At 43.5% G+C, this 14,436-nt stretch overlaps 1 protein-coding gene across 1 annotated transcript; it reads right to left on the bottom strand.

Annotated features, from left to right (window-relative positions):
- Positions 1-6,365: 6,365 nt before the first annotated feature.
- Positions 6,366-13,917, bottom strand: LOC148214487 (vomeronasal type-2 receptor 26-like). Its single transcript, XM_088151360.1, has 5 exons — positions 13,756-13,917; positions 11,999-12,811; positions 8,927-9,151; positions 8,036-8,162; positions 6,366-7,338 (listed from the first exon to the last, which is right to left on the bottom strand). The coding sequence occupies exons 1-5, from the start codon at positions 13,915-13,917 to the stop codon at positions 6,413-6,415; spliced, it is 2,253 nt and encodes a 750-aa protein (XP_088007486.1). The 3' UTR covers positions 6,366-6,412.
- Between the last annotated feature and the right edge of the window lie 519 nt (positions 13,918-14,436).

The following is a 14,436-nucleotide window of genomic DNA, read 5'->3' as shown; positions in this document are numbered from 1 at the left end:
GCAGAGATCACCCAGAGCTTCATGGGCAGAGGGCAGAGGGACACCATACCTCGAGTGAGAAGTTGTCTCTCTGCCTGCTTTGGATCTCTGCCTGAACTCTCCGTGGTCTGAAAGGAAGCATTTATTTGGGCATCTGCCTCCCCAGGCAAGATTCAGCAGGAGGCTGCAGCAGGTGTCTTTCCATGTTCAGGGGTGATTTGGAGAAAAAATCCCTTGAGGTCTGGAGGAGAGAACAGAACATGTTCTTGATAATTATAAGGGAGAGAAACATTGGCTTTTTCATGGCTCAAAGCACATGCACAACTGGAAAAACACATTTCTGAAAAGTCAAGTCAGACAGAGTGTGTCTGTGTCTGTGTCTGTGTCTGTGTGTTATTGTGTGCAACTTTGCCATGACCTTTTATGATCTCCAAGCTGAATACATTAATTTTGGATGTTTTGCTTCCTGAGCTGAAACAGCTTGAGTGCCTCTCAAACATTGCCTTCTTCTTCCACCAAGAGGAGGGGGAGGGGGAGGGGGAGATATAAACCTGTTATTGCCCCCTACTCCAGTAGGTTCTGGATGGCTTAATAAATCCATTGCTGGGGATATTGAGTAACTGCTCTGGGCAAATGCCACAGTCTACATGGCACCCAAGAGGTCTTCCATTGCTACCTACAGTTGGTTGCAAGCATAGGGGATGGAGGGAACCTTCTCAGTGGTGTGCAAGAACGGAGCTCAAATCTTGAAGATCAGAGCTCCATTCCTCCAACCCCACAAAAGATTTCCCTTCCATCCACGGAGGAAAGGCAAACACTTCAGTGCATGTTAGCAACGTTTGAGAGTGAAAGGGCTGCCTGCCAGGAGGATTTCAGCTCCATGCAGAGCTGAAATCCTTCGACAGACAGCTCTTTCACTCCACCCCCTTAGCGACCTCGGTGATCACTTAACGACTACAACTGATAGTGCCCAGATTGCAGTCATTGAACAAAGCAGTCCCATCAGTGTCGCACCTAATGACTGCTTCGCTCAGTGATCAGGATTCCAGTCCCAATTGTGGTTGTTAGGCAAGGACTACCTCTAAGCAACAAATCTCCAAATGTCAGTATTCAAATGAGGATCGAGATCAATGTCTGCCAAAAGAACTTTTAGGATCATCCTGATGTTCCTTGCTCTGTTTCTGACTTCAACTAGAGGGTTTGTTAGGAATCTTCCTCAAATACCTAGCAACTCCAACAGTTAAGGCCAATAATCGGGACCTCTCCTACAAACTCCTCGTCTCCCTCCTGCTCTCCTTCCGCACTTCCTTCCTTTTCATTGACCAGCCAAAGAAAGTCACCTGCCTCCTCCAGGAGGTCAGATTGACCCCTTTCCCCCTTTCCAGGAAGCTGCTTACACTTTCCTTCCCAGCTTTGCACATGGAAGTCTCACAAAAGTAGCTAGGCTCAAACTTGCCAAATGATGTCCCCCTTCGCAGAATGTCCTGGGCAGGTGAGACAGCATTGGTTTTGTAGGCATTCCAATGGGGGACGTGAATGCAGAAAAGCATCTAATAAAAAAATTAAACACAATGTGGGTTTTCAAAAACATTTAACCCAGTTTGGCCCAGCAGGAAGCAAACCTATGTGTTTGGTGCATGGAATGTGGACAAGCTTTCAGAAGCTGGGTGGGTGGGACAGGGACTGTCATAGAGTGCTTGAATACATGAGTTATCATCTGAACCCACCCAGGTTCTCTGAAAAGGGAGGAGAGTCCTGAGTGAAGAATGCTTGATTGACGTTCTGTGTATTTCCTCTTTATGAAGAAAGATGAACAGGCAGGGGGCATGCTCTCTTAGAAGAAACCTCACACAGAGAGCACCATGCTGGGTGAATACAGGTAATTGACTGATGCCCCAAATAGAATTTACTTTCAAGGAAAGGATGGACTTTTTATGGTATATCGGAGGGGGAGAGAGACTGGCCTTGAGGCACAGGAGGAAAAGCCACAACCAAGACAATGGTCAGAGAAAAGAAATCTGAGTCTGGGCCAGAACGGTAATCTGGGAAAATGTTTCAGACGAGACCCTCCCTAGGTCTCATGAAGACAAAGGAAGGGAAGGGGAAGCACATTCAGACTTGCAAGATCCTGTTACTATCGCTTTATAGGAAAAGTAATATTGGGCTGCATGACTCCTAGTCTGGTCTGCCTTGAAGGGCTGACATACGGAAAGGCACGGAGAAAAGCAATATTGGACTATATATTGCATCTTATTGATAACTTTAGGTCACTTGGTCATTCTGGTGGGGAACCAGATCATAGTCTGGAAAATCCTTCCTCTCCCTAGTATTGGATTGAGCAGTGTGGTGTATGCTGTGCCACATGGAATATGGAATGCTTTCCTGATGAAAATCCACTTAGTGACTGTATTGCCTGTATTTAGATGCCAGGTGAAGATCTCTCCTCTCTCCTCTCCTCTCTCCTCTCTAGCAGGAATTTATTCTTTAATGCTTTTATCAGTATGTTCGTTAGTTAGTTTACAAACATTTGTATTGCTTTTATTATTGACTCAGTTTGAAATCTTGTTTGTGGGTTTAATGTTCATGAACTACTCTGGTGCATTTGCCATTTGGACTATGTAAACTTTTATACACACCCAAACACCAATCAGCGGGTGATGTCATTTGCTTATGAGTTATTGGGATTGCAGTTAAAATTCTCTTGGTGTTTTGTAGCCCCACAATATCACTGAGAATGATTTTTGAGTAGAGGTGTATGTGTTTCCATCTGATTCTGTATAATGTCTTTTTGTTTTGCTAGTGTTTTTGTTGGAAAAGCAGATGTATATAATAGACAGAAGTCAAACATTTTACAGATGATCCTTGTTTAACGACTGCCTCAGACAATAACCATTCACAGTGATGACGGTGATGAAAACGTACCTTCATGACCAATGCATGCATTTATGACCTTTGCAGTGTCTCTCCCTTAATCATGTCTTTGCCATTAGTCAGTTAGTACAAGTTGTTTTGTGCCTCACCTGTTTTTTTCCTTTCCCCCTCACCTCATGGAATGGAGAGATTGCCTAAACAGGCAATCTTGTCCTGAGCTGCTTTTCTCCACAGCACAGCACAGCGCTGCACATCCCTAAAAAGTGCTAACAGGAAGTTAAGAGGCTCAACTCTGTGATCTTAGTGGATTAGCACACTTGGGCCTGAGGCAGCTGCTGCCTGAAGTTGACAAGACTGTAATCAGTTTCACATGAAAGGCTTTTGTTTGCCTCCTAAGCGGCTCGCAGCTAGCGCCACTACAGAGGGTGCAAGCACATTCCTTTCGATGTGTATTCCCCATTGTGCAAAATAAGGAGGGTGGGGTCCCACAGGGGGTGGGGTGAGGGAGCCTTGCTGGGGAGCCTGGGGAAAGGCTTGGGGGGCTCAGCTCAGGCCATGTGCGAGTGCAGGAAGGCCACGGGTGGTGGTGGATTCGGCGGTGGAATTACCAGAGTGAGTTGTGACCTTCCCTGCCAGGTTCCCCAATGGCTTTGCTTGTGGGAAGCCAGCAGGGAAGGCCGCAAATGGCAATTGAGTGACCGTGGGATGCTGCAACCATCAGTGGGAGCCACTTCTGAGGAAGATGGAAGAAGGATGTGTGCCTGTGTGTGGGTGTGTGAGGAAGAGGGAAGGAGGACCTATGCACGTATGTGAGGAAGGGGGAAGGAGGGTGTGTGTCTGTGTGTGTATGGGAGGAAGTGTGTGAGGAAGAGGGAGGGAAGACAAGGTGACTGAACTTCCATTGGAAGAATTCCTTCCCTGTTGTTCTTTACTTGCTCAGGTCAAAGCACCCAAAGCCCATAATTCTGCATTTAAAAACTTATTCACATAGAAAGCAAAAGCATTGAGCATTGAGTGTGGCTGAGCCCTGCCAGAAAGCACAACACTCTTTTATTTTGGGTCCTGGCGACTGCCTAGATGCATCCCTGCCGTTCCCCTGCCGTTTTCCTGGCATGAATTCAGAAGACTTTGCCGTGGCTCCTGCCTTGGGCTAGAGAGCGGGACTGCCTTAGCCGCTCCACCCACCTGGCTCTTCTCTTTCATAGTCGGTATCAACAAGTCGTTTGCGCCTTCCTCATTCTGGAACAGTCACCTGTAGCTTTCCTAAGAAGGCACAGCCACAGGAAGCAGCTTCCACCTGGCCTGAAACCCACCTGGGAGCTCAGCCTGATGCTCAGCAGCAGCCCTGCCTAGAACCCAGGCAAGACCGTTATCTGGAGCTTGGCCGCGACTCGGCCTCCTGACCTGGAGGAACCAGATGAGGAGCAAAGCCTGAGTGGCAACTGAGCTAAGACTGCACCAAAGTGGGAAAGGATTGAGACCCCCTTTAGTTTGGAAGAATGTAAAATAATGATTGAAGAGTGCTAGAATTGCAAACGGAAATGGGCTCCTTCTAATGGAGCTGTCGAATATTCACCACTAGGAATACTTGGAAACAGGAAAACATGCTGACCTCTAACCCTAGCTTAAGGAAACATTTTTTGGTGTGTCCACTAAGTATGACATCTTACTCTCAATCCTTTTAACCACTGACTCTCTACTCATCAGATAGTCACCATTCTCATTTGCTCATGAGTCTGAATGCCCCAATTATTTTTTCAACACTTCTCATTCCCATCCACCTGTTCTGTTAACTAGCAGAATAATTTCATTTCCCTGGATCACATTCATTCAGAATATAGCACGATTTGTTTCCCCATTTTCTTGTTCTTCCATATAACGCAGCAATCTCCTTCCAGGCTATGGATTCTAACATACGTGGCTTTCTGATGCTTTGTGTGTGAAAGAAGGTATTTTTAAAATTTACACTTCATATTTGGAAAATGCTTTAGAGCAGTGTATGAAATGTACCCAAGAGTTTATTTATTATTTATGTATTTCTTCATATTTATATAGCTGCTGATCTCGCACGGCAGAGTGACTCTGGGCAACGTACAACATTACATATTAACAGTTGCATTATTACATTACAACAATTACTACAATTACTAAACTTGGCCAGCAGCGGTTGCAGGGGAGTCGGATCATCCGGGCTTTTTCTTTCTCCGCCGATCTTCCGTTGGATGCAACATGTTTCTCCTACAATCGCGTCTAGGTGGGTCAGCAACCGGTTTCTGCCTCCCACGCAAAGCATCATCAGTGTTTCCCCCACCGAAACGGGAGTACCTATTTATCTAGTCGGGGATGGTATGCTTTGAACTGCTGGGTGGGCAGGAGATAGGGATGAATGACAGGAGCTCACTTCGCCATGCGGAGCTGGGCTCGAACCACTAGAGTGTCAACCATTTCTGGCCCGCAATTCCAGCATCATTAAGCCACTACACCACCGCGTCCCCATTGTGTTTCCTGCTTCGGTGTCAAAGCCTTAACAGCAGCACATGACCAGGGAAGCAGGATTCACACAGAGTTTCATTAATCAGCTTTAATGTCAAGAAAGAAACAGCTACGTTACAGAATCTTGGAAACGGAATGAGCGAAACTTTTGCTTTTATGAGTGAATTCATTAAGGCAGAACCTCAATGAGCTGTTTGAATCTGTTTTTCAAAGAACGGGAACCAGAAGGGCTAATGGCCTTTTCCCCAAAGAAGCCTGGCATTGAAACCGTCAGCCTTTGAGGTAGTCATGAAGACTAAAACTACTTTTGTTGTAGGGTTCCGGTAACAGAATCCTGCAACTGTGAATGTGCCTCCTCCCTCCTTGCCTTTATCCTAAAGAGAATGAGGGAGGGTCAGGTCTGAGATGTTTTTCCAATTACATTCCTGCTTTGGACTCAGATTTCTGTTACCAGACCATTGTCCAGCTTGTGGCTCTTCCTCTGATCTCTCAAGGTTATTCTCATCCCACTACAGAAACATCCAACTGCTTTTCATGTGTCATGGTTGGAAAAGGTCCCTTAACTTTCTTAACCTCAGCGAGCTCTCTTATAGAGTGATGCTCCTTTGTATTCAGCTCCTGTGGAATTGCCTGAAAAATCTCCTTTGTCTTGGCTGCCCAGGATCTTCTCCAAATGGGACAGGGTTTGCTGAGTTTGGGCAAAGCAACCCTTGCAAGTCTTCAGTCCACAAAGCTGGAGTGGAAACTTTGCTATGGTCCCCTTGTACTCTCATTGGGGAAAAAAGGGAGCAGCTACAATGGTTTGCAGAGGGTGAAGCAGTGATTCCTTTATTTTATTTATTTATTTATATAGCAAATTTATATCACCACCCAACTCCCCCACAAGGAGGGACTCTGGGAGGTTCACAGCAAAACAATTTAAAAACATAAATAATACAAATATAAAATACAATTATTTAAGCACTATGTAGAGCAAATCTACTTCCCCACCACCACAAGTACAATAATGCATATCTAGTAGACATTAAATGGCTGTATTAACACACGTCCAGCAGTAAGTCCACTGCAGCTATTTAGCCTTCACTTTCAATCCATCTCCAGTTTTTGCCATTAGCTGCTCCTTTGTATTTAGATCTGGCCTCAGAATGATAATGTAGCACTTGGGGATGAAGATGCAGCCCAGGAGGCCAGCGCTGGAGGCCAAGATGGAGAAGACCTGCACGGCCACCATGTACTTGCCCTTGGTGCTCAGGTAGGTGGGCACAAAGGAGACCCAGACGCTGCAGAAGACCAGCATGCTGAAGGTGATCAGCTTGGCTTCGTTGAAGGCCCCAGGCAGGTTCCTGGCCAGGAAAGCCACCATGAAGCAGATGCCAGCCAGGAAGCCCATGTAGCCGAGGGCCCCATAAAACATGGGGACAGAGCCTTCGTTGCATTGCAGGATGATCTCTCCGGGCTGGGACTGCATGTCAGACTCAGGAAATGGAGGAGAGGTTCCCAGCCAGAATGTGCAGATGACAACTTGGATACCAGAACAAGAAAGAATAATGGAGTTGGCCAAGCTCTTCCCCAGCCATCTCCTCGCCTTGCCCCCTGGCTTTGTTGCCAAGAAGGCCAGCACCACCATGACTGTTTTAGCCAAGACAGAAGAGACGGCAACCGAGAAGATGATGCTAAAGACAGTTTGTCGGAGGAGGCAAGTGGTTGTCCCTGGCTGACCAATGAAAAGGAAGGAGGACAAGAAGGAAAGGAGGAGGGAGACGAGCAGGACAAAGGAGAGATCCTGATTGTTGGCTTTGACTAAAGGAGTTTCCAGGAATTTAATGAAGATGACAAAGACAAAGGCTGCAATTAAGCAGAAGAATAGGGCGAGGGAAGTCAGGGTGATCCCCAGAAGTTCTTTGTAGGACAGGAAGGTTTGGATCTTGGGAATACATCGATCTTGGGCCTTATCTGGATGCTGATCATCAGGACATTTCTTGCAATAGTCTGAATCTGAAAAGAAAGCAGATGGGGGTTTAGGATATTTGTCTTATCTTTCTATACGAAGCATTTCTTTCCACATTGATTGTGTTATTTGATCCTCAGAATGTACATTTCGACAGTAGCAGACCTGAGGAAATTTCTACAATTTGCGGCCAGCTTCGCAAGGAAGAGAGATCACAAAGCATTTCCACTTGAGCACATGGTCACATCTCACTTCTCTTGTCATTGTGAAGGGATGCAGCCCAAATATCTTGATTCTCTGTAATCTTTCAGAAGAAAAAGAGGTGATACATTCTGACTGATTTCAGTCCCATTGCTTGGCTGTGTTCATTATTGCCAATTGGACTTTAATGGTATGCCTTGTATGGGCCTTTTTCTTCCTTAGGTAGCTTTTGTACATCCTGCATTTAATAATAATGAATCATGGAGGATCTGTGGAAAATGCTAACCCCAATCTTTGGCATTCCCATTTCAGGAGGATTTCACTTGGGAATTTCTAGGAAGAGAAGGTATGGAAGAAATAGGACCTGGCTTGGATCTGTGTAATGAAGGATCTTGGTAGATAAGCAGACCCGGAAAATTGCTTAGGTGAGAGAAGGACTAGAAATCCTGTGGCCAGGATTTGAAAAAAACCCAGAATATCCTTAGTGAATAGGATCCTGAGTGCAGTTCACAAAGTCCTGCTCCTTCTTCTGGAGACACCTGCCTTCCTGAGTGGAGATGGTCCCTTCTGCACACAAGGAACAGCCGTAGCAGCAAAGGGGCTTTCCTTCCAGGACCACCTTGGCTTGTCCAGGGGAGCACCTTCCAGTACACCTGGAGGGAGGGAGGGCCTAGCAAAAAGGAGAAAATGAACCCAAGTGGGTTAGATATTCAAGGCGGGTTTTGATGAGGAAGTGTGTGAAACAGAGGAGGAAAGCCGGTGGCTGGGTATAAAACCCAGAAGTAAGAAATATAAATCTATTCAAAGGCCCCTTCAAACTCCAGGGTTCTAGGAATAATTTGTTCCCTTCTACCCTTGGTATAAGCAATGAATATTTTCACATTATTTCCATCTCAGGTTTTCTCTTTCCCTTCCTTCTCTATCTCTGAATCTCAAGATTAGAAATGGTTCTGTACAGAACTATGCAGAATGGCAGCTCTTCCTCGTGATTGACTTGATCATTGCAGGAGTTGCAAGCTTAGATGGTTTTCCAAGAGATCAGAGAAATTTAGTAAGGAGGGTAGAATTTTGTTCTATAGAAGACAAAATCTTGTAAATGAAGCAGAATTCCCTGGGAGCACAAAGCCCAAAGGAAAGACACACATCATGGCCTAGTGCCATGTGTGAACCCAGACATAAGTGTTACTCCCTGAATCAAAGGACATGCTGGAAGGACTGGCAGTGGGTGTTGGGAAGGCCGTTACAGGTTTAGCATCCTTTTCTGTTCCCTTCTTAGACTGGAAGGCTACAAACAGAGACTTAAGTGTCAGGAAAGACACAACCTGATTTTCAGAAAAATAGGGGACATCCCTCCCATATCTACATCCTTTGGAACAGGCAGGAATTGGAATTTATTTGACTAGAAGCCAAGGGAGATGAACCCGTAGCACCCACCTCCTCAAACTGCTTGGACCCTCCATCCTGGCTGAGGGTGAAATCCATCTCAGAGGACCCCGAACATTGGTTTACTTTCCCAAACTTCGTGGCACGTATGGACTCATTGGGAAATGCCACCCACTTCACAAGATCAAATTTGCCTTTCAGCTCCCCTTTCTCATCCAGATATATTCCGTCCATGGAAGTATTGTAGAAGTGGGCATCTCCTAGGAAAGAGTGGAGCTAAAACAACAGAGAAAAGAACAGTTTCCAGAAAGAGGAAAGCAATGTGGATATCTTTTATCCTTGAAATAATGTTATTAAAAGTGTTGAATAAAACAATGAAAGATAGTACAAACTAGAAGAAAAAAAGAGAAGAAATGCAAGAAAAAAAGTAAAAAAGTAAAAAAAACCCGCTGCCCTCTTAAGAAAGCAACTTCCCACCCTCATCATGGCAAGTATGAACAAGTCCCTGAACTTTTCAACTCCTTTTAGCGAACAAATATAAAACTCGTCATCCCATAATCCATTTCTTAATAATATTCAAATCAAATATGTAACGTCCTTCAGCGCAGTGACCAGCAAAAGATCCAAACAAAACTCTAAGATTTCAACTTTCATTAACATTTATAAACTCAACATTCCACATCTCAACCCTTAACTACTGTATAACAAAATCCCATTTAAAAGGCATAAAATGGTCCCAATATCCTAATATAAACAAATAAAAAACTCTAAATTTAACATGACAGAGACCATTTCTCCTTTGCGAAAGACAAGTTCTGATACACAACATTGCAAATAACAACTTATCCCTTTCAAACTCACTTTCCCGATCTCCACTCTAAACTATTAGCGCAGCTCCATTTCATGAATTTAAAGTAATCCCAGTATCCTAATATAAACAAAAGACTAACATTTAAGATAGAAAAAGAAATCATTTCTCCTTTAAAAAGACAAATTCTCCAAACTTCCTTATTTTGAATAAAGAGAACCAGTTAAATGCAAAGTCAGTTTAAGTACTGTAAAATTAGGTTTCTGTAAAGTAACTATAGGGGAAAAGACTCTTACATCATATTAAATGTAAGCAAATCCAGTACATCACATTTTTCTAATGAAGATATCAATAAATCCAGAAAGATCCACCCAGAATAACAATATATCCCATTTTATCCCTGGTGAAATAAACCGACTTTGTAGTCCTTTTTTTCCCCATACAGGGCAGCCTTTCTCTGTAATCCATTCATATGACCGTTGATCCTTGTCACAAATTCCTTTAGCACTTTAAACTGTAAATCCAGCGAAAGAAAAGTATTCCAATTGTTCTCTGGGATTATCATTTTTATTTTCTTCTTGATTTTTAAAACCTCATCCAGTTTTCTCTCTATATCTGATGACAGATTCTGGTTCACAGCCTCGTTCATATTTTCCTCAAGTAAATTTTGCTGCATATCTCATTCTGTAACATCTTCGCTTGAGAAGAAACCTTTCTCAAGAAGACACAACAGCTGACATTTCATGACGCAGATCTCTATGCAGCTCTTCAAAGATGTGTCTAAATGCTATTATAAGTTGCTAGGTCTTATAACTCCAATCTCAAAAACAATTTTTCTTTCCCACACACATACTTATATTTTAAAAAAATAATTTCAAAGTCTTAATACTCAAAGTCCAAAACTCTAATGTCTTCTGAGCCCTTAAAACTTTCTACAGCCAAAACCTCATCTTACTTTGCTGTTTATTTTAAGATCTTAAAGATTATAAAAATAGAACTTCATATTCTTATATTGAGGACTGAAAGCAACTCACCTGGTCTTTCCAACCTTGTCATTCTAGAAATGTCTAACTTCTTTAAAACAGTTAGTAGGCAGTTTCGAAAAACAATTAGCAAGGGAAGTGCACAAACTTAGTGTCCTTTGACGGGTTCCCTGTATTGCTGGAGCAAAGTTGGTGAATTCTCCTGTCTCCCGGTTTCCCCCCTCCCACTCAAGATCACTGTCTTGTGGTCTCTTCATGAGGAAGAGGAACAACTGAAAGGAGAAACAGCTTGGTTGATCTCATGTCTCTTTCTTTGATCCAGACAGGATCATAGGGAAAAATATTTCTATATGTGCACAGAATCATCGGCTGAACACATCAGTTCAGAGCCACTGGAGTCAATCTGGAAGTTTGATTCGAACATTCAATCAAATATGAATTTAACCTTCAAATTGAATATTGGCAAACCCCTGGTCTTTATACATCCTAGGTTAAGTTGGAGCCATCAGACACTGCATACATGTTCTAATAGAAAAGTTAAAAGAAAATGGATAGTTTTAATCTAGTTGTACAGACCTAGATGGCACTTCAGGGCTGGTTGGAAGATCATTCAGTCCAAAGTCTAAAATCTAAAATTTACAACATACAAAATGATTTCACTCAGTATCTTATGTGATTTTGAAATTTTTGCTGAAATGCTGTGATTTTGACATTTTTGCTGAAATTTCAGGCATTTCATTTATTTCAAAAAAATGAATTTAATTGACTTTGGGATCCCACTGCCACCATCTAAGAGGAGACATTCAGAGGCATCAGTCTCTGACGTCTGTGGTGGGTCTCAGTTTAAGTGACGATGTAATGGTTCACATACAGAAAAAGGTTGGAAACACCTGCTCCAGTTCATGTCACATGCCAATCTCATCAACCAAACCAATGTTATTCTGTTTTCATTAGTTTCAGTCCCTTTATGACAATATCGCAATGATTGTAAGATGTCCTGCATCCAACAAGTGAAAAAGAGATCTGTGCAACTTTGAAATTCATCATACCTAGCCACAGTCCCAGTTCTCTGAACGTAGGAATGTAAATACTGTCTGGGAAGGAGCATCAGAAAGGGAAGAAGCCACAGGAGGATGAGTTTGAGCATGTATTCTGCATTGTAAATATGAATAATTTGTCTTAATGATCTATAGATCCGGCCCAGGAGACACCAACAGTTGATCTCGAAAGCATCACCCCACCAGGACATCCAGACTTACCTCAGCACTTGGATTAGACATCAAGAATTGGCTGCCATGTTCAGCAGAGAGTTCTCTCATGGGAAAGCCATACCTGCCATGGTTGAATCCCTGATGGTCTCAGTCTCTTCTTACTGCCAGTTCTCATCCTTCGGGATCTGCTAGAACTTCCTGCATCGACGGTACGTGCTACAGCCTGGACAAGATTGTAAATACTGTTCCTGTCCAGGGACAGAGTGGTTCCAATAAACTCTTCTGGTGGAGTCTCCAGAATGCTCTCCTTGCACCTAATCCTCCCTTTGACAGATAATCGGTGCTTTAAATGTGGACATATAAAAGCCTTCTTTCTAAACTGTTCCATATCATGGAAAAATGCTCGAAAATCAACATTTTTTGCCTTTTTATGCTGATCAAGTACAAAAGAAAAAAAGCCATGGATTTGCCCAGAAGACATAACCTCATAAGACAAGTACAATTGGAGGTCCCACAAGGCTGTTGTGATCCAGATCTTGCCCCCAGTGGGTACATTATATTTTACCACTCTATCGTGTAACCTTTTCATTGTACTGTAGAACAAACGTATCTCCCCATAATAAATTAAGACACTGACATTGTTCCACATATTAAATATTTCCAGGGGCAAAATGTCAGCCTCCATTGTCAGTCCTGAGATCATAAGGGAGAAGGCGGCGCAAATTGCATTCCTGTTTAGGATTGGAGTCAACGTCCTCATGAACCTTCCTCCATTGTCAGTATCTGGAGCAATGAGGCCAACCCAATTCCATCCAAAATGCAGGAGTAATTTGGCAATCACCTGGTAGAGATGTTCTTCTCTGGGCACCATCCGGTAGATGAATGGGAACTGAGTTTTATCATTCAGACCTTCAGAAACAAAACCGTAACTGACCTAATGAAGCAAAGAGAAGGGGATGCCCAGAGAGGTGGGCAAGAAGGGAAGAGAGACAGGAAGATGCCTCCAGATGAGATATGCATTTTGGCACCTTGGAAGCTCTCCAGGTTAAGCCCCCTTTCCTTCTAGTATAGGAAGAGGGAAGCAGGAGGAGCAAAGGAAGGGAAAAGAAAGCTTTAGTTTCTCTTCCCTTACACACAGAGTATCTCATTCCCATTCTTCTCTCTGATTATTTAAAAAGAAGCTTTCCACTGAAGTATACTTTTACTAGAGTACTGCCAAGAGTTCCTCTTATTAAATCACATCATTCCTGTTTTTATTTTCATGCATTTTTAAACAGATTTCCACCTACATGCATCCATGGGTCTGGGTACATGTGTGTGCTCATTCACAGAAATAAAAAAGTTATACTATCTAAGGTCAACTGACTGATTCATGGGTTGGTTCAAACCTGTGACTTTACATTGATAGCAATCTCCAGCGAGGAGAGTTCTGGGACCTGAGGGGACCCTAAACTGCGGTTTGGCGCTTTTCAAAGAGGCACTGGGTTTGCCTTCTTCCTCTCTTAATTACTTTAGGAAATTGCTTTCTGTGGATTTCTTAGAAGTTAAGAACCTTCCGAAGGGCAATAGCCCCATCCAGTTCTGGGAGTCCATGAAGATGGGAGGTTGCCTCATGGCAGGAGACGGAGTTCCTGCGAATGGGGCAGGAGAACTGAACAGGAAAAGCCTTCTTTGGTAGCACCTCAAGAACCAGCACTGAGCATAGGAGGACCCTGGGTTTGGGGAAGATCCGAGGGAGATACATAATTCCTATTCTACTACTATCTGCTTGCACCTCTGTCCTTCCTTAAGCAGAAAGGAACGTCAATCTTTTCCATGCCCCTTTTGACTTGGACCAATGTGAGAATTTCCCCCGAATCAGCCTTCCTTGAGTCATACCTGTGGGATCTTGTAGATGCTTGACAGGATTGAAATCTGCTTAGAAGTATCAGAATCCACCCCTTCAATCACTGTCAACAGATTGCTCCTTCTTCCACAGCTGTAGTTGGGAATATTTGCTTGCCCAATTGAGAGAAGGTCTGTTGTGGCCTCATAGGTCATCCTTATATCATAATAGGTATCATATACGTCATACCCAAGAGTGAGATTGGATAGAAGTTGGGGGTTTCGGTTGATCTCCGCAGTGGCAAAGAGGAAAGACAGAATGTGCCAGTAGAGAAACTGCCATCTCCTGAATTAAAACAAATGTGTCATCTAGTCATTCTCCCATCATTGCAAATGTATATATGACATTTCTGGTGATTCAGCTTCGGGAGGCTTTCTGGGCATTTCAGTCTTAGGAAAATTCCTCTTGGATCTCAGATCCTGAAACTTGAGTTACAGATGCAGCATCTGTGTGGCTCAGCATGTCTGCAAGAGGAGCAAGAGTTTCAGGGATGTTACTGCTGGGAAAGGGCTGAGGAGAGAAAGGTAAGTGGGAAAAGAATAGTGCCAGTGCCTGGCTGTAGTTTTCTGGCTCTGGAAGCTAAGCAGGGTCAGGCACGTTCCTACTTGGATGAAGAGTTCAAAAGAGAATTCAAAGACTGTAGGGTAAACTCAGAAGTCAAAATACTTGTGGAA

Source organism: Python bivittatus, unplaced genomic scaffold, assembly GCF_059951505.1.
Source record: "Python bivittatus isolate LINGU-HERP-01145 unplaced genomic scaffold, Pbiv_v1 ctg000650_np1212, whole genome shotgun sequence".
Lineage (NCBI taxonomy): Eukaryota > Metazoa > Chordata > Lepidosauria > Squamata > Pythonidae > Python > Python bivittatus.
The sequence above is the reverse complement of the archived record's forward strand: the minus strand, read 5'-3'. Positions and strand labels throughout refer to the sequence as shown.